General features: G+C 40.8%; 1 protein-coding gene across 3 annotated transcripts in view; it reads right to left on the bottom strand.

Annotated features, from left to right (window-relative positions):
* Positions 1–21,472, bottom strand: part of LOC138282758 (2'-5'-oligoadenylate synthase 1-like) — a 172,683-nt gene that overhangs the window by 37,268 nt on the left and 113,943 nt on the right. For all 3 annotated transcript variants that reach the window (XM_069220835.1, XM_069220670.1, XM_069220754.1), the window contains exon 8: positions 16,255–16,464. In XM_069220835.1, the coding sequence (XP_069076936.1) occupies positions 16,255–16,464 (210 nt within the window). The remainder of the gene's footprint in view (positions 1–16,254; positions 16,465–21,472) is intronic.

Here is a 21,472-nt window from a genome sequence, read left to right as displayed (position 1 = left end):
TCTAACTTCAGCTGGGCCTACTGAGACGTTCATTCATTCGAGGTTGATGAAATATGTACCATTGCATGGGATTGCAACAAGCATTTATTCTAACAACTGGTATGTGTGTTATTAAGGTTTGTGAATTATTCACAGTAAATGTAGTTTAATAATCTGGAAATAGAGATAAAAAATTTTAGCGCCTAAAAAGGAAATTTTTTTTTTTTTAAATAGAGTGAATTATTGCAGGTTAGAAGGAAAATAGAAAGGCCTACTGTCTTTGACAGATTCAGAGTGGCAGAAGCTAGGAGAGCTACAGAGGCTGGCTCAAGTCATGCTGCTGAGATGCTATCTTTAGTTTTCCCATAAACAATGGAGGAGGCTGTCATGTTGACACTTGTGACCTTTTAAATTAGGGCCTTGTCTCTGTGAAATGCAGAATGACCCTACCGGGCCTCTAAAAGTGGGATTTCTGGTTTCTCCAGAAGAACATCAATACAATTAAAGAACTTAATTCCAAAGGGAAAATATAAAAAAGGGGTTTCTTCGAAAGTCCCAACATCATGTTAAATGCTCTGCAGAACTGATACATTTGCGTCTCCGCTCTAAAAAAATAAAATGATGCCTGCTAGTTGCTTTTATTTGACAGAAAACGAAGTGTTGCATTAAGTCTTAGACAGAAAATAAGATGCAGCCTATTTTTTTTTAAATTTTGAAGGCTACATGCCTTAATGAGAACGATTTGCCAATTAAGACTTATTTTTCACAGTGGAAATTGTAGGTGCCAAATTAATATGGAGTGTCAGTGTAACAATTTTTACTTTTAGAAAGGTAAAACTAAGGTGGCTTGATGTTGCGAAGTAACTGACAAGAGGGTAACAGTTAAATAATGGAAATTTATTTTCATGTATTTGGTCCTATCATGAATTGTTCTTGCTGGTCCTGTATGTTAGAAGAGAAACAGTAAAGTTATATTTGACAGCAGATTTCCATTGCCTGGTGATCTACTGTCAAAAGGAGGGTAAGGATTTTAAACCTGACAAATTAAACAGGCCCAAATATTGGGTTTTGGGCTGCAGGTTTACAGTGCATAAAGTACATGACATGGTGTTGTGTGTCACCGCTTATTCACACATGCTATTGTTTTGTCTATGCTTTTTGTGCTTGATACACAGCAAGTATATCTGATGGCTTGACGTTTTGTGCGTTTTTATTATTTTTTTTATTTTTTTTTTGCATGTTTGTTGCTGCTTTTGATACTATTACAAGCTCCCCTGTGTTGTGAGGGGATGGTCATGACGATGCCCATCGCTACGCAACAGTTGGTTGAACTTGTTCTGGTTACTCAATTCCACAGATAATGATATTTCATGCTGTGAACATAAAAGACAACACTTCACCAGTGAATGTCTATTTGGCTATAATGGTACTGAAGGAAAATAAAAAGAGATATACAGGATCAAAGTGTGTCACCTGCAGTTAGTCACGTTACTGCCCCTTCCCTTAAAGGAACAGGCAGCCCTACATTTATGTATCCTTGATTGGACCTAAGGATGAAATTATAGATCTGTGACTCAAGGTGGCCTAATTTCTATATTACATTAGTTAATGATGTTCTGTTTCCTAAGTAGCATATGGCTTTCGTTCCTTAAAAGAAAACCAGGTTTTCATTTTTTCCTGAAGAAGGAACTGAAACATTAGCTAGGAGTACCGTATATGGTGTAGTCGCCAACGGTAGAGTTAAAATTTGTGTAACTTTGGCCTTTGTGTATCACCCGTACTCTTGGTGTTGTGTCACATGCCTGACTATCACCCAAATAATTTTTTGTTGTTCTTTCTATAGATTTTTTCTTTGGTTACTTCCCCTGACCAATGTCGCACCATGCTTAGTTATTGAGATTTTAGCTATGTCCTAGTCCCATTTCTCTTTTTCGAATTCCTTTCACCAGTCAGCCCTTTTATTATTATTGATGTATTGTTCAGGTTCACATTTCCAGACTGCAGTGATGTCCCAGGGACCCCATGTTATGTATAATTCCCTTTGGTATGACCAGACTGGTTTTCAAGAATTTGCCTTAGGCCTGCTTCATTGTTTTCCAGCCTGACTGTCAGGGTAGCGATAGACTGGTTAACTGACTCAATATTATAGTAAGACAAGTTTTCCATCTCAATAGGAGATATCTTATGTTTACCTTTTTGAACATGACGAATTTTCAATGTCTATTTTAATTTGGTTTTCGGTTCCCTTCTGTTCCTGCTACTTTAATTTTTTGTGGGATCAGATGTGTCCTAATCATGCAAATATCAGGACCCTCTAGTTCTTGTCTTTTTGTTTGCACATTTGACTATTAGCCTGTGTATTGCATAGTGCACCTGATGCACAGTTTTTAAAGGAAGGTTTCTACATGTCCCTGATAATCGGTATCATGTGATTTCTCTATTGAGATGTTCTAAGGTAAGGAGGAACACCTAGACTTAATCATTGAGGCAAATATGTGTTTACCCCATTAGACAATGCCACTGTGTGAGGAAATCCATTCAGATAGAATTCTCATGTAGCTATAGATGGCAGAGAATAATGGAGAGAACCCAATTAAAGATGCTAGAGACCCTGTTTTGCCCTTCTGCCTTTGTCTTTGTATTTTATGCCCATGGTGTATGGCTACTCCTTTGAAGATTGCAGACCACCTGCTTGCAGTCCCCTTGTTAAAAACCATGAACTGTTTTTTTTACTAAATTGAAGGAAACTAACAACTGTGGCACATTTCCTACGTCACTAGATTCTGCGGGTATCAAGTCATAATAACCTGCAGGACATTGATTTAAGCCTAATTCCCATCAGTGACAGCTACAGATGAAAGACGGACGTCTTGGCCCTACAGTCTCAGCACCCAGAAAGTAGCAAAGCTGGACAGCGATCGCCAGCGCATGGTATCGTACTTACTCCATCAGACGGCGTTGGACTTCGCAGAGCCAAAGTTTCAGTGTAAAGGAGCTAAAGAGAAGGATTCCTGTTGTTGATGGCAGAGCTGTTTTGAGGTTTCATTTCTCTACCTGTCATGTGCTGGTAACCTCTGACAGTGTGCAATCCCTTGAGCCCCTTGGCCTGAGTTTTGGCCACACACCCCCTTTTCTTTGCTCCAACGGAAGAAGGGCAGTGCACCGGAGATTTCAAGGTTGGAAAAAGGCACTATATTTTGGTGCCCATGAAAGAGCAGCTTGAGCGTCCTCTGACACTAAATAATGAGTGTTGGAGTCTGAAAGTGCTGCTGAGCTTGAGCTATTTCCCAATTAATGGTGCTTGTGTCTGCACGAGATGATTTGTGCCCTTGATCAATGAAGAGCACATTGTTTGTAGTGTCTGCCACAGAGGAGAGACACTGGTGCATTGCTTTAAGACATTGAGACTTTCGAGTGAGCTGTGGGTGTTTGCCAGGAGGGCACTCCAACTAAGCAGTATTTTCTCACGAAGAGGCCTGAATTGAGAGGCCCATGCGAAAGAAAACAACAAAAGAAAATTTGATGGACAATAGAAGCCTGCCAGAGAGGCTTTTTGAACGGACTCTGGGCATAGTTGGTTTCACAAGAGGTTTCCGTGTGATTGTATAGACTAGGTGTTAGGAGACTGATTGTTTTGCTGGCATTGTTTTAAAGTACTATTCTGTTTAGTAAAAGCAGAATAAAGTCCACCACTGTTCCACCTGAACATACAAAAATTACTGAAATGCAGAGGAGCCCTAAAAATGTTACTAGATAATTTTAGGATTTGCTTTTTGGTTAGGGTTGTGAAAAATTATTATTTCATTTGTAAATAGTGGTCATTACTTTCTCCCGTTGTCTATATGTTCTTAATAACGTGTTTTCTAGTGTCTTTTAAACATGACGTTGTCATTTATGGGTGGGATTGTTTTTCTCTACTCAATTGACTTCTGCACCCACTTCCCAACCTATGTCTTTTCCTACTATTGTTTCTTTGCACTCTTTTCACCCTTTTCCTGAACATGAGCAGGTTAGAAGATCAGAATTTGTAAGCAATTCTTTTGTACAGCTTCTGCATCAACACTAGTTAGTAGTGAACATCACTAATTGTTGGGTGTGTGATCTTATGCCACCTACTGCAGATAGAGGTATTCCTTATTTTGTCCTGCCATATGTGGACTTTTGTGCTACTTCATGTTCGAGGAGACCTGTCCAGAGAGAGTTACCAAGTACTAGAATTTTGCTCCAGCAACATCTCCATGGCCTTATAAACATAGACCTGGACTCAGATTAGCATGAGAATAGGTTTATTGCCTATGTAAGGGCAAAAGGAGGGTTTGTGGTTCTAAAAATTCTGGACCCATGTAATTTACTTTGCCACAGCAGTACGATTTTAGTATCAAAAGACCGATAATGACTAGTACACTAAGCATGAGCATTTTCGCTCAATTCCAGCAGCGTTTTCACCTCGAAATCGCCATTTTCGTCCTGCACTCGTGGCTCCCATTTTATACACGGCAGCCATTTTTAAAAGTTGCCCTCACGTAGGCTTATAATACAGTCAGATTTGATTCCAAGGACACGTACTCCTTGATTGACTTTTCTCTGACCTGGGCAAGCTGGAACCATTGCCTCAGGCCAAACCTGTTTGGTCAGTCCCTCTCCCAGTGGCCGAATCAGATAGCATCAAGGCACACCAGGCCATAAAACCCTTATTATCGCTCACACACCCTGCCTAACTTGCTCACACCTGCACCTGCTCTTTTCTTCTTCTTACTTTACGAGGGGGAGGTGCCCGTTTTTATTGGGGGTCCACACTTATCTGATGTGAAATTCTAGGCCTTGCCGGGTAATTTATTATGGGCTGGATGACATGAAATATGAGGTTTCATCATGACACTGGTTTTTCCTTTGTAGTGAAAACATGTGAATGACCAACCAAAATGTCAAGAATGTTTGCCTGAAGCTTAAAAAACTGTATATAAGGCAACCTGACTTTGCATTGAAACACAGTCTCCTGAGAACATACAAACCGTGCTGTTGTACTTCTAGGACGCTTGTCACTTGGTTGCAGCCAATAAATTCGATCTTTGACTTCACCTAGAAGACTCTGAGTTTCTGTAGTCTGAATCAGGAAAGTACCCGAGGTCTTTGGGTGTACCCTGGCACCGCTGGGTTACCGGATCAGTACCGGTTCTGAAAAACCCAGTACCTCAGGCCCCGTTAAGGTCTGCAATGTCTTCGTCCATCGTTGGTGTTATGTAACGCTCTCGACCAATTGTCTTGTTGGGCACTCTCATGTCTATACACAGCCTGAAGGCTTCTGGCTGCTTGGGTTTCTCGGTGATCATGAGCAGGGACATCCATGGGTTTGGCTCCACCACCTTTTCAACCATGTCCATCTTTTCCAGTTTCTCCAGCTCTGCTTCTACTTGCTGACATAAATGAAATGGAATATGCCGGTGCGTTAGTGCAGTTGGTTGGATTGTCTTGCATATACGTAGCTTGACGGGAGGGTCCTTCTGACATCCTAGTCCCGTGAACAGTTCTGGGAATTGCTCAAGGATGTCATCGACTTGCAGGGTATGTATTTCTTTAGTGAAGAACACAAGGCCTAGGGCTTCAGATGTGTGACATCCAATTAGAATGCCTTCCCCATCCTCTGTGATGTGAAAATGTGCTCTCACTTCTCGGTCTCCATGTCTTACCAGCGCTTCCATGGCTCCTGCTAGCGCTAGTGGCTCTCTTCTTACATAGGCATATATCCGAGTCTGTGTTTGGGTGAGAGGCAGGCAAGGGCATAGTGACAAGCATTGCGGGTGAGTCATCACGTTCACCCAGCTGTGAAGTGCAGACCTCCGGATAGTCACGATAAGGCCGGGTGGCTCATCTGCCACAGTTTAACACTGTAATATCCTAATGTCTACGATTCAGATTGTACAATCTATTTATGTCATCGGATTGGTAAGTGGGAGGATAGCAGTCCCATAACTCGCCCTATCTCAGCACTTATAGAAATTCAAATCGACTTCTGCTTCCAGAAGTGTCGTCCACGGATGCATTGAAGGACAAATGAGAAGTCCAGTACAGGGCATCCTAGTTTCCAGATTACTATGGAAGAAACAAATATATAAAAGCAAATCCTGCACGCTGGTATTTGTCGGGGTAGTGCGACAAAATATGTGTTTAACGTATATTGATATATGTCCTTATGACCCAAGATTGTCTGACATACTTTTAGAATATTTGCATTCTTTTACCTCATCATGTTCAACCAAAAATGCAGAGCTACGTTGTTCGTTTTCGATACTGCACTGTCGAGATTTATGTTCATTCCTTCCGCCTTAACCGTGAAAACTATCAAAATAGCAATCTGCTTTAAAAGCAGAGCACAAATTTAACTTAAATATTCTGGGTGTTGTAGGTAATACTGCCCTCCAGTGGTTAACTTTTAGAATGTCCGTGGAGAGTTTCAATGGATGTATATTTTTTGTTTCAATGTTAAATTGAATGATGCTGCGCTTACTTTTTAAAGGTTTTTAATCCCGTCAGCAGAGTTTTTAATTTTTAACGACTTTGAGAGCATTACATATAATGGAAAGTGTTTACTTCCAAGTTGATGATACTTTTAAGATAATAACATCATAATTTCAGTTTACTCTAATAGGCTACTTTGATATATTGGGTGTTCGAGAAAGGCGTTAATAGGAGATTTAATATAGAGTAATGTGAGTGTTCAAACTGGCAAAACCCTGAACGGACAGAATCCTTACAATGTATTGTGAATTCAGGACCTTTGTGAAAACCCCATGATTTGTACTGAGATACATAATATTGAGTTGCAAATAAGTTTCCACGCCACGTGGTATAGAAATTGCATTTATATAGCGCTTACTACCCCTGTTGAGGAGCTGTACATATTAGTATATGAAATAGGGCTACCAAGCATGCCTGCCTAAAGACTTGGTTAATTAAAATGATATTAATATTAAAATGATAACCCGGACCTAGTTATATGTTGGATTCGGAAGATACTTTGCTGCTCACTAGCATCCTGAAAGGTGAAGATATCACAAAATAACATGTACAGTTTTGAAATACTTTTGAATAGAACCGCATTGGTCTGTTCTATTTAATAACCCAGTTACTCGCACTGTATAAAATGCAGGAAGCATTAAGCAAACAATATCACATACATGTTTAACGTTAAAAGCGCAGTGCTCTGCGATTAGTGCCCACGCAAAACTACCTAGGATAGTCTGGAAATTATTAGTCACTAACGCATAGAACAATTAACCAAACAGAATCATTGATGTGGTTTCCAAAAGGGTCAGTACGCAGCCAGATGATTTGGATTCAGTTAGTGCCTCCCTTGTTCACAGTCAACATTTCAATCCGGTGGCTTTAGCCTTAGAGTCATCATCACGACAGCGGGAATCAGTGAGTATCCTTTGGAGGACGATTTGGTCCCTTCCTTGAATGTTACAAACAATCTTGGTGCTCCAAGTTCTCGAAATGCACTGAAAAATACAGTAGCCGGCAAACTACAGAGAATTGGCAATTACTGTCATTCCACCAACGTGGTGAGGAAAAGGCAAAGTCAAATGGTGCAAAAAAACAGTTTCTGAAAAAAGTTGTCAAAATGATGATGTCCACATGAACAAGAATGGCCTTATGTATATAGTGCAGCACAAGCTTGTGGCGATTAAGAGTTTTACAGACTTAATAATATGGAATCAAGCAATAATCCTGCCACCAGTCTTCTATAAAGTCCTTAAAAAACATGTCAATGCTCATCTCACGACCTTCAGTGAGGCTAACAATTTTCTTCATCCATCACAGTTTGGTTTTAGGGCCAGCCACAGCACTGAGCCTGCCTTGCTGTGTGTTATGAAAACCTGAGACAACTTCTGCACTGTGGTGGTACTGCAGCCCTCATTTTATTAGATCTGAATATGGCTTTTGATACTGTATCCCACTCCATTTTAAAAGACAGACTTGAGGCCCTCGGTCTTGAAGGCTCAACTCTGAGATGGCTGATTTCTTTTTTGATTGATAGAACATTCCAGGCCTTTTCAGTAGGTAAAAAAACCACGCTTCAGACCTTGACTTCAGGAGTCCCCCAAGGTTCGGTTTTGAGTCCGATCCTACTTAATATCTATGTTCGCCCTCTGGCAAGCTTAATCCAGAGTTGTGGGCTCAGTCTTTTTTCCTATGCGGATGATTCTCAGATTGTCTTTTCCCTTTCTTCAGATCAATGCCAAGATTCTTCTTCTTTAAATTGTGGTCTGAGTATAATCTCCATTTGGATGAATAAAAAATCCCTTAATCTGAATGGGGAGGAAACGGAGGTCATGATCTTGGGCAAGAACCCTGCTTTTTGGGGCCCCAGACATTGGCTGTCCGACTTCCATCCAGAAAGGTGAAGAATTTGAGCTTTGTGATCGATGACACGTCCATGAAACATCAGGCAACCAAGATCATGGCAACTTGTTTAGCCCTTCTCAGATGGCTGAGAAAGATAATCTGGTTAATTCTGGCCTCTGCTCAGAAGACTGTAGTTCAGGCCCTAATTTTATCCAGATTAGATTATGACAGAATACTTTATTTAGGTGCCGACAAGACACTATAAATCTTATTATATCATACACATTTGTTTGCTCGATCACTGTTAAAAGAATCATCATCTCTGTTAGCTGTAGAAATCATATTAACAAAAAGCCATGTGATCAATGTCCAATGTACTTGCAGTGGCAGGTATGTATGTTTTTTCTGCAAGGAAGACGAAAGATTTGACACTGTATGTAAATGCAGTCAATGGTGATTTCCTGTAGGGTGTGACTAGAGTATTTGGGTCCAGGGTTGGACCCCACCCTTGGAAAACCCAAAATTTCTGAAATGTGAACAATAAAGGGAGTCGGGAGTGGTGCACCTTGCATGCATTATGTCTTAAAAAACACAAAAGGGTATGGGGTTCACTTGAAATGAGGAGCTTTTCCCAAGGGAGATTATCCAGGGGCTCATGGACCTCAATGGGTGTATGAATAAAGTGTGAGTGCTGTGGAATGGTGATGGATAGAGGGAGGGGAGGAGGGGATAAGGGGGGGTTATAAGGGGTGTCTGTGTGTAGTCTCCAGACCCAGCGTTGCTCATAATAAAGTAACTTCTGTGACATGTTGTTGGTTGTAGGTGGCAGCTGCTCTAAAATAGTCCATCTCATATTGTCTGGGGAATGATTTTGTGCGACATAATGGCTCGTCAGTTTTGTGGCATCATGTTTACACCTTATAGTGCTCCTGTGTTCACAGATGCGAGTGCTGATCTTCCTTGTTGTCATCCCGATATATTTTAGCTGGTAGGGGCACTTAATCATGTAGATTAAATTTTTTCTGTTGCAGTTCGTGAGTGCCTTTAGCACCCACAGTATTTTTAGACCGTGTTCCACTGTGGTGGATTTCTGTGTGAATTTACACACACTGCAGTGGTCAGACGGTGGTGGCCGGCTGGGGGAGGCAGGTGCCAGAGAGTCAGCCGTTTGTTAGGGAGTTTTTTTTGTAGGTCTAGTCTGGACCACCATATCACGTTTGTTGGTAGCTCTTTTAAAGGCGTGTAATGGTTGATGGAAAGGGAGACCACCAGATGTTAAAATCTCCCAGTCGTCTCTGATAATCCCCTGGATCTTATTAGATAGTGGATTTAAAGTGGTTACACACACTATCTTCTCCATCTTGGGTTTGTCGGCCCGGGGTTGTAATAACTGGTCTCTGTTGTTATTCCGTGCTCTCTTACATGGTGTCCTGACAAGGTATGCAGGATAATCTCTTTCTTGTAGTTTGGTGGACAGATTATTAGCGTGTTTATTGTAGTCCGAGAGATTTGAGCAGTTTCGTCGTTTCCCTAGCTTAGCTGGATCCCGCTTATTCCAGATAATAATAATGTACGCACTCCCTCCCGTTCCTTTAACGGTGAGGTTGAGTTCGCCCAGGTGGCATTGTCCTACCTGGGTGGGGATAGGTGGTCAAATGATGAAGCATGACACTATATAGTGTGGGAGACCACCTAGTCCATAAAGGAAATACCCCTATAACTCCCTCCCTCTCCCCTTCCACTACCCATCACCATTCCACAGCACTCACACTTTATTCATACACCCATTGAGGTCCAGGAGCCCCTGGATAATCTCCCTTGGGGAACGCTCCTCATTTCAAGTGAACCCCATACCCTTTTGTGTTTTTTGGCTTTATATGTAGGGAGTTAGTATGGGTCGATTCCTTTTAAATGCTTCGTTCCAATCTCCCAAAACTCTCTATTTGTGTTACAATGCATTATGTCTTAGCCAAATTGCACTGTAAACGTCAAGGTATGGGTGAAACTAATTCAAGTTTCCCACATTTATGTGATGGAAAAACTGTACCTTAAACATGTGGGTGGGCCTATTGCTTGAGACAAGAACGAAGTAAACCAGTGACCATGCAAAAACTGCGATTTTAGTGCACTGACTTCATATGGTCACAGTTTTCACCTGCTCATGACACAAATGAAAGGCCTATCATCCCAAGTGGTTTATCATTTGTATCTGAATATTTAAACCAATGTTTTATGTTTGAAGGTCATTCTGGGTAAGAACACAATGTGAGCTGTGCAAGACACTTCCTGAATTTCACTGGGTGTCTAGAGTAAGCTTCCCTGGGTATCAGCTGAGACTGGGTCCAAACACTGTAGCTACTCACATTGCCAGAACACGTAAAGGCATAATGATCATATTTCCTTGCTGTGTTTTGGGATCATTCTGTTGTGGGTTTAGGCCCATATACACACAATCTGGGTACTGTTTAAATTTGGAATAGATTAGGAACTCAGAATAGAACAACATTAGTTATTATCAAATAATTTTTTTCCATATTTGACTTACAAACGTAAATGAAATAACACATTTTGCAAAATGCCTTCAAGTTCCATGATTTTATGGGCAACCTCACATTTAGAGTTGCTAAATAACCAATATTACTGAACTCATTTTCTTGGGCATATTGCAAAAATGTATGCTTTTCCTTTATTCCCATTTTTCATTCATGCCTTATGCAGTGATGCATGGTTGGTAGACAAAAATCATTAGAAGCTGCAACCCAGTTGATGGCTGTGAGTGTTGCATGTTTTTGGGCAAGCAACAAATATCATAGACCCATATGATTAGAAAAGTTTGATGGACATACCATTATATTACGTTTGCAGATCAACAACTGGGCAATATATTACAGATGAAAAACTGTCACATATTTAAAAAAATTCTACCCATTTTCACTACTCACCACTGGCAAATCATGAGTGATTTACACAACTGCCTTCTTTGTAAATTCAGCATTTTGCCTCCTTTTCAGAAAGATATGGCTTTCCTAGTTCATGAGTGGGTTTCATACTTGTTTCCATCACAAACCACAAGTAGGTAAAAACCACAAAAACAGGAAGATTTGACCGTCACCTAGAATATGGCAAAATCTGTGGTAAAAAGTGAATGCTGAACCTCAGCACTTGGTGAGACAGGTAGCACAGCTAATACCACTTAATGGCAACAGACACTGGAGCTGAAGTATTTTATATTTTCCTGAAGGATAGTTTTTAAGCTTTGAAGCAGGTGCTCATGTTATGTGTGGCCCGCATTAAGTTTTTGAGCCAGGCTCTGCAAAACATTCAGAGATGTCTGACCCATTTTGAGAAATGGATACTAACAAAGCTTCTGCACCAGGTTCTCTAAATTGTGAATGGTAACTGTTCTTCTTTATTGGTAAAGGGTATTGTTTTATCTTTATAATTTGCTGAACATCTTTTTCATTGAATGAAGTGAATAGATTTAGGAATGAAAGTCTCTGTTAGTTGGGCAGTCACTGTTAGATGGATGAGTAACAACAAATGCAGGTTCTGAAGTGCTTATTTCCAAACTAGCTGGTCCCTTTTGTCATATTATGAGAGGTTTGGAGGTTGTTGGTATATAGGTTGCAGAGTGGACTGCAGGTCCTGAAGAATATATCTTTCTTGGGCCTTGTTGCTTTATGATATAGAATCAAAATGACATGCCATGGTTTTCTCATCTTGTGGTAGAGAAAGTCCTTCTCTAAGTATTCACACAGCAATTTCCCTTTGTAATAGTCTAGCAAAGTTCCCATGTTAGATGTTTGCACCTGCAGGGATTGATTTCTGGTCTTTTTCTGATTAATTTTTTCTGTTTTGTGTCCACTGTTAGCCTAACTGAAGGCCAATATTTCCTGGTGAGTGCCAAGAAAAAGTAATTGTGTCCATGGGGTTCTAATAAATGTCGATTCTGTCTTATGAATCCAGTTGTGTCAAGTGAATTTGCACTGGTGAAATGTTCACAGGTGATTTTATGGAAGCGTGAACGTTACATAAGTTTTAAGGAAACTAGAGACTCAAGGTGCTGGCAGAGAGACGTCTTTGCTGTTCCTGAGACTTCAAACAACAGGAGGCAAGCTCTAAACAAAGCCCTCGGAGACAGGCCCCAGACACTCACCAGGGGGTTGGAGACTGCATTGTGTGAGAGCAGGCACAGCCCTTTCAGGTGTGAGTGACCACTCCTCCCCTCCCTCATAGCACAGATGGCTCATCTGGATATGCAGGCTACACCTGAGCTCCCTTTGTGTCACTGTCTAGTGTGAGGTGCAACCAGCCCAACTGTCAAACTGACCCAGACAGGGAATCCACAAACAGTCAGAGTCACAGAAATGGTATAAGCAAGAAAATGCTCACTTTCTAAAGTGGCATTTTCAAACACACAATCTTAAAATCAACTTTTCTAAAATGTGTATTTTTAAATTGTGAGCTCAAAGATCCCAAAGTCTACATGCCCATCTGCTCCCAAAGGGAACCTACACTTTAATCAGATTTAAAGGTAGCCCCCATGTTAACCTATGAGAGGGACAGGCCTTGCAACAGTGAAAAACGAATTTAGCAATATTTCACTGTCAGGACATATAAATCACATTACCATACGTCCTACCTTAACCATACACTGCACCCTGCCCTTGGGGCTATCAAGGGCCTACCTTAGGGGTGCCTTACATGTAAGACAAGGGAAGGTTTAGGCCTGGCAAGTGGGTACACTTGCCAAGTCGAATTTACAGTTAAAACTGCACACACAGACACTGCAGTGGCAGGTCTGAGACATGATTACATAGCTACTTCTGTGGGTGGCACAACCAGTGCTGCAGGCCCACTAGTAGCATTTGATTTATAGGCCCTGGGCACCTCTAGTGCACTGTACTAGGGACTTACTAATAAATAAAATATGCCAATCATGGACAAGCCAATTACATACACATTTTGTAAAGGAGCACTTGCACTTTAGCACTGGTTAGCAGTGGTAAAGTGCCCAGAGTAACAAAAATAGCAAAATCAGAGTCCAGCACACATCAACAACCTGGGAAACAGAGGCAAAAAGTTAAGGGAGACCACGCCAAGGATGAAAAGTATAACAGTAAGCTTTGTGTTTTTAGTGCCTGTATTGGCACCCATGTCTGCTCCTTTTAGAGGACATTCAAGCATCAGTACATTTATTGTTAGTAGAAGCACAAATATGTAGCACAATTTACAGGAAAAATATCTGGCGTCTGTCTTAGTTTTTAGATTGACCTGTGAAAGACTGAAATTAACATGAAAAGCACTAGCAATTCACATCACAGAAGAACAAAGCAAACCCCCTGGCAGAACCACTCCTCAAAAAAATTTTCTATCTTCTCACCTTATTTTTCCTTAACCTCAAATATCTCAATTTCTCTACAGAGACACCCAGTCTCTAAATAGCAGGATTTTTTTATACAAAGGTCACAAGTGGAGTCATCAAGTAATCTGCCCCCGACAAATTAGGAGATATTCAACAACCTTTTAGCATTATGATAACATGATGGCTTTACTTCTCCACCCTTAAATAATTCCTTACTTAGGACCTATGTTCCGTAAGCCTGACGTCCTACTAGAACCACAAAACACTGAAACAAACAGGAGGTAAAACATACATGATTAAATACTTGCCCTATAAATTTGACCTACCTCATCAACTCAGTTATTAAATTACGATCAAGTGATCCAACCTGGACCGCAAACCAATTCGGCCTTTAAACTTATAAGGACTAACATGACTGTAAACTTACAATCTCTTAAACATAGTCCACCTGTTATTCTGAAAATATTTCTATAGCGTGTGCTCTTTCACTACTCCACAGGTGGTTTGCATATCTCTCTCAGTCTAATAGCTACACATTATCTTAAGATTACACCAAGATACTTCTGGTATGACTTTCTACCCTAAAAATGGGACTCACTTTGGCGTTTGTGATTGCTTTGGGTTGTGTTTGGTTTGCTTCCGTTTCTTCCCTGGAATCTTTATGTATGGACAAACCTCACCCGAGCGCCATAGTTTCACACTCTTCTAGTTATATAGAACATGGACATGAGTGGAGTGATTCACAAGCCTGCTTACCATACCATAACTCACCAAGCCCAGAATAGAAAAGTAATCATGTTCAATATATGATGCTTTAAACCCTTGAAAAAGCTGTTTTCCTGCATGCAGCCAGACACAAAACACATGTTGGCAGTCAAGAGCTGCTCAATTTACTGTGAATTCAATAAATTGAAATTTTCTTGGACATTTATATTGAATCCTTTTTGAATTGCTTGGAATCGAAAACGTGTTTCTAAGGGAGGCCTCACTAAGGAGAAGTGGCCCCTACGCCTTTGAGTTTGTTTGTGTTCCTCCTCCACCTCTGTGTATATATCTATATCTATCAGTCTATAGCTATATTCACTAAAAAACAAAGGTTACAAGGATGTTGTCATTAGGTTCAGATATCACACATGCAGAACCATAGAAATTCATAAGTTATAGTTAGAGTTATCTCAAGTAACTATAATGCGTGCCTTAAGGTAACTATAACTCAGGCCCCCGCTATGCACTGTCTTCTCATGAATAATTTGACAGCAAATGTTGCAGTAATATTTTCAATGATCATAGAAGATGTCATGAGTGATGTAATATGTGCAGTTATTAGCAGTGCATGGTGAGGATGCAAGACTGCAATATTTTTTTTTTAACTTTGTAATGAATCCTCTGTGAATGTGCGGCAAAGTTAAATAAAACACCATCAGGCCTAGATGGTCAGGGTATTCCTACCCTGCCCCCTTGTGTTTTTCTTTTTTTACATTTTACTTAAGACTCAGGCCGAGTCCCATGATGGCTGCCACCACTTTCTGGGTGAAGTGGTGGCAACCAATTAGATCTCAGTATGAGCTTTGTCAGATCCGCAGACCTCTCAAGATAAACATAAATATTTTTTTTAATTACCTAAAAACTACTTAAAGGATTTACACTAAATTATAAGAAGAGCTCATTCTGGACCAAGATCTAGCTTTCTGCCAAATGTTGTGTAATTCTGTTCAGCGGTTTGGGCTGTAGTTGTGTCTAATATCCCTATGGGAAATTGCATGGGCCAAACACGTTTTGGGACCCCATCTTTATCTCGCCCCCCCCCCTTGACGAATCACCCCAAAACTTTCCAGATAGCAGCTGAATTGACTGGCACACTAGTTTTTACAATTTCTTGAAGATTCAGCAATCAGCGTTAAAGTTATTCACAAAACAAAAAACAATTTTCCTAGGTAAATTGGGCACTAACTATAACCACATACCGATGACCGCTGGTAGGAGATGTATATATATATATATATATATACTTGTGTGTGTGTGTGTATAAATAAGCTATGTGATTTTAATTGAGACACTGTTCAGCTCTTCTAATAGCATTTTCAATATAACTATCTAATCATCTTGCTCTAAAGAGTATAGCAAACCCTTCCACAATTTTGTAAAACGTTCAAAGGACAAATCATTCTTAGATATTTGAACCAGGTTAGTATTCCATGCATCAACTCCCAACTGTCTGTTAAAAACAAGGTTGCAGTTTCATTCAATTGACCCACAAGAGTAAAGGGCAATTACAAAGGCTGGGCCACTATGAACTTAGCCTGTTTCGTCTTCAGCCTAAGCACTGCCAACAAGGAGGAATGCAGCATCATTTCTGTTAAAGTACTAAGACATCTCAGGCCCTCAAAAAGTCACCCTTGAAGGTTCCAGATTAAGTGGGTAATATAGAGGCAATATATCAATACAAGAATAACAAAAGCACTGCTAACATATTTCTCTAATGGCATGAATGGTATTCCCCTGTGTCATAGTCATACATTGAAACAGATGAAAGATTAGCGTTGACCAAAAACACTTCCACTTACCTTGCTTGCAAGTGATTTGCCTTTCTGAGAAACCGGAGGTTTGGGCTGTACTGCTCATACCATATAATGCAAATGTCCGAATAGTGAGTCAACAGTTTGAGGACAGCTCTGAATCCCTGGTGAAGGCTGAAAAATATTGGTTTCCTTGCCAGCTGCCAGATGTAAATCGAGATGAGTTCCATAGCATAGGAAGATGGAAGCCTGCGAAATCTAAAGTTGCAGATAGTTAGGTAATCTCTCATCAAAGCCAATGAAATCAAAATCAGAATAAACGTTACTTGAACTAACTCTTGAAACCTTGAAGACATTTTTCTGTGGGTAAGTTTGAAAAGTCAAGAATGGAAGCAACTCTATTAGAAAAAGCAACATACAGTGAGTGACAACTACCAAAATGGTCTAACTAGGTTCGTGAGTTTACACAACCTGTTAACAGGAGTGATGTAGCTCAACAAGTAAATTAGGCAAAGGGCCCTTGAAAGGGATAGAGGTACAGTAGTAATGAATAGAACAGGAGGATGTAGATTCTCTGTGAGGGAGGTAATCAGGACATGGAGATGGCCTGTTTCTCTTTTCTCTCTCTATGTAACTGTATATATAAATATATATATATATATATATATATATATATATATATATATATATATATATATAAATATATACAGATATATATTCATGTGTATGGTTTTTTTGCTGAAAAAGCGAGTTGGCAATACTGTGTATGATGGTGCACAAGCTATAGTAATTTTAGGGTGAGGGCGAAAATCATAACTAAGTCATAAGTATAAATTTACAACTAAAACCTTTTAATTTTTATGGTTTGTGTAGTTTAAGATTCTTTTATATAGTAACAGTAAATTAGGTTTTCCTAACTATAACTAATCTTAACTCTTTGTTTTCTCGTTGAATTTGAAAGCTTTTTTGTTGTACAGAGAGTTGTTTTTAACCATTTAATGCTCTTAGTTATGTTATTAATTCTTTTTTGGTACTGTAGTGGTAAGTCAAGGTTTATTACAAATATTGGCATCATCTGTGTGATTATTTTGCTTTTACTTGTGCTTTTTTAAAACTACTGTGGTACCCCCATATATTTTTGTAATGATAATGACACCAAATGATTGTAGTTTATTCAATATATGGATTTAGGGTTTCATGGCTAATTATATTTTTTAATTGTTTGTATTAATATTGTAACTACACAGGTGTGTTTTTGTTCTATACGGATACTGCAATAGTATCAAGGTACCACTGCTGTACATTTGATTTTGCTAAACAGCATTTAATTGGCTTAGCACTCTGTCATTTGTAGGAACCACATTTCAATTGAGATCTTAAGAGGTGAAGGTTGTGTTATTTTCAGCACTGAGCACAGCACCGAGGACACCTTGGAGGTTTTGCAAAACATCAATGGCTCAACATGAAGATCCTGTCCTGCTGTAACAGGAGGAAGAAGAGTGGTGTGGCGGATGCAAGACGAAGAACAATAGGTAGAGTGGAGGTGGAATATAAAGGAGTCCATTGTCTGGAATTTTTTTACATTACTACATGGAGAGAAGAACATTCATGCCAAACGTGTTCCATGCAACTTATATAACAATATTATTTCTCCCGGGAACATCAAGCAATACACTTTGGGAACCACGAGAATGAGAAAACATCTACAGGCAATTCATTTCACCAAGTTGGTGTATGCAGAAATGAGGCATCAGGAGGAGGAGATAGAAGAGCTTGAAGCAACAACATTGGTAACAGTCACTTGTTCGGCTACTACAACACCTTTGACTTCTTCTGCATCATCAGGACCTCCACTACCAACCACTGCATCTGTAACTCCAATAGCACCTTCTACTTCTTCTGCTCCATCTGCCCCCCACCAAAACCCAATGCATCTGTCCCTCTACCAGTACCTGCTCCTGGTACTGGCAATATGCTGTCTCCTCTGCCATACTGTCATTGTTGCAGGAAAGAGACATGATCATCCATTGGGAGCGTGTCATGGCTCACCAGGGTCCTCCCCAACAGCCTCTGTATTTTTTTGCCTTTGTTGCCCTCCTGTTTCTTGTTCAGACTATCGTTTTAGTCATGTAGACTTTGTAAAAAAAAAAAAAAACTTCCAGAAGATTTTTGTTTAAAAAAAAGCAAAGTTATTTTCAGAGCTAACCAAATATCTCAAAGATAGAGCTTCTAGCAATATTAGCCATTTTTTCAGCTATCAGAAACACTACATAGTAATTCATATAGACATGTATGGTAAGTGTAATGTAAGTTAAACATCTGACTTATGGTTGTTTCATAGTAGATGGTACTGGTTGGTGGTAAATTAATAATAGATTACTACAGTGATATGTGACTTGCCTTGATGATTGGAGCAGAAGTGGCTCCTCTATAGGGGCAGAAGAGTATTGCCCCCTATTTTGAACTGCCCCGCCCCTTTAAAATGTATTTTTTTTTTGTTCCATAGTAAAATTCATGTTTGCAGAGCTTTGCACCACAACTAGACTGGACTGCTGCAGTTACGTCTCTTCTTGTCAAATGACAACGGTGCAGGAGGGGGCGTTGCTGTTGCCAAGGAATAAAAAGAGCAGATGACAGGCTGACTGGTCTCTGGAATCGAACAGCCTGACATACATACTTCAGGCTTCTGGCTAAGAATCATCTCTGCCTTGAAGGCACTGGGCATTGCAGCAAATGCAACCCTCTGAGTCTCCAGTGGGGGGCTGGGTTTCCTCGTCCATCCAATCCCAGTGCATTTCTTATGCTATTTAATATAATAAACGTCAAATTAGCTGCGGTGGGATTGGCTCTTAGTCACAAAGCAACTCCCAAGCTGAAGCACAGTCAAGCAAGACAGTGAAGGCGAGAAAAGTATACACATGGCCAATAATGGTGCTGCTTTATTTTTAAAGCACACAACAATTGCCTATTTTAAAAAAATTATCTTGTCCTGCCTTTCTTTGGGTAGCGAGCATGCTAAAGAGGTCCGTGCGCTGCCCGCTGAGTTGCATGCACTTAGTCAAATAAGTAAGCCTTAAAAGGGAGTAACACAGGTGTCATTTGAGTCGCAATCTCACGTTTCAAAGAGTTTCAGATTGTTTCAGCTTTAAGAAATAGCCATTTTCATTTTATTAGTGTATTGGTAAGTCTTCCATTTCTTATGTGCATAGACTCAAAATGATGTTTGCCTCTCATTTGATAACGTCTAGTGACAGAACACCATTCCAAAGCCCTGCAAATCGCCTGCTTGCCAGGGCAAAGCCCTGTTTAAAAAACATATGTGCTAGGGCTGTGCTACCTCCAGTGCTCAATTTGAAAGTGCTGGAACCCAAAGTTTTGCTCAGAAACCTCAGCCAGCGCTACTGAATATTGGTGTGCTGTGTAGTCTTGATTTAGCCTCTTGCCAGCTCACTTGACTCATTCTTTCAGGTTTCTGCTTTCTCCCTTTGACGTGTCCTTCCATCTTCCTCTCCTCCTTCCCCCTTGTGTTGTTTTCTGTCTCTTGCTCTGGGTCAAAGTTTTATGAGGAAAAATGAGTGCTGGTCCCCCAAAAAATGAGTGCCATTGGTCCGCATCTGCAACCACTGACTCACATTAAGCCCTGACTACCACACTTTGGTTTTGGGGTTGGTTACTTCAGACTACACCAGGCAAAGAGATAATACAATGTGCACAAGCAAAGAGGTCCACATGGATAGGGGGCTGTGACTACTGTGTTGGATCCATTAGCCACCTACTAATGGCACCGACTCATGATGAGGAATGCACTGTCACAGCAGGATCATTTTCTTGCACAAACTGTGCTTTGAAATGCACCTTTACGTGTTCTAATTTTCAACATTTCTTGAGCGAGAACATTCCAATACACCCTTGAAAATGCTGGGCTGGGCTTACTGAATCCAAAAAAGGGCATGCATTTACACTCCATCATTTTTAAGTTGCACCAGCCGCCATTGAATGCATTTCTTTTTTGGTCTCCACCAATTGGGAGTAATCGTGGCCAGGTGCTTACATCTTTTATTCATGCAGGGATCTGCATCTTTCAGCCCAGATGCCCTGAGTTGGCAAGCCACTTGTTACTGTGTTGCGACGATTCTGCTGGCAAACGTGGGGCAGAGATTCATAAATGCTTGTTTCCTTTCTTTAGCTGGCTTCTGGGGATTAAGGCAGTCCGTCAGCTGCCTGAGTCTTCTTTAGTGTGCTTTTCAGGGCTGACCGCTTTTCCTCCTTGGCTTGATCAGTCATCAGGTTTCCCAGTCTGAACCGGCAGGTCATACTTACTCCTCTTTCTTATGACAGCATGCACCTTCTTTCTATTTATTTTACCAAGGCATCTCAGTGCTCAAGTCCTGTCTCCTCCTTCTGGATGCAGCAGTGTGCACCTTCTTTGGAACCGGCTAATAGGGCCTATTCAGTGGTCAAGTGTTTTTGTAGTTCAGGCCCCAGCCTCAGGTGTTGGGCTCCAGCTCTGTGACAATCATAGTGGTTGTTAACCCAATTCTCATCATGCTCATTGGCGCTGTGTAGCACTTGGCCATGTGTTCCATGTACCCTATTCTGGGACATTGTTGGAGCTCCTACTCTATGGTGTTCCCGTCTTCCGGGACCTTCTTCCATGAGTGTAGCATCTCTTTTGGTGTGAGGGCTGGTGAACTCATCAGAAGTTACAAAGTTCATTCAGAATTCGGTTTCTAGTCCACAAGGAATACCAAGTTCAAGTACCAAGTTCTGGAGAAAGAGTCAGGAGCCAGGACAAGCAAGGAGCACTGAAGGGGGATTACAGAGAAGTAGCTGGAGCAAAGTTTAACATCTTAAAGAGGATGACAGACAGGCCTACAACTACTGTTAATGATTAGTGCGCACTAACCTGGAGGGAAGGTACTTGGCCTTGTTTAATACTTTAACTGGAGTTCGAAGTCAGCAGGCAGGTTGGTTAAGAAGCTCAAGAAGAGGTGAAATCCTAGCTCATGAAGGGAGACACTGGAATCGTCGCAGAAGTCAGGATCTCAAAGCCACCAGGAAGGCTTAGAAGACGAGCGCTGTGGAGTTTCTGGGTGGCTCAGGAGATGACTGCAGGGACGAGGCTTGCGCAGGGATGGAGGTCTGAAGGTCTGGGTGACTCAAATGAAGAGTGCAGGGACGAAGTTTCCACTAGACTGGAACACAGGGAACATCCGGGAAACTCAGGAGGTGAGTGCAGGGACGTTGCTATGCAAGATGAGTACAG

The sequence above is a fragment of the Pleurodeles waltl genome, chromosome 1_1 (assembly GCF_031143425.1).
Source record: "Pleurodeles waltl isolate 20211129_DDA chromosome 1_1, aPleWal1.hap1.20221129, whole genome shotgun sequence".
In the NCBI taxonomy this organism is placed as follows: domain Eukaryota; kingdom Metazoa; phylum Chordata; class Amphibia; order Caudata; family Salamandridae; genus Pleurodeles; species Pleurodeles waltl.
Note: the sequence above shows the minus strand (reverse complement) of the source record. Positions and strands in the feature narration are given on the sequence as shown.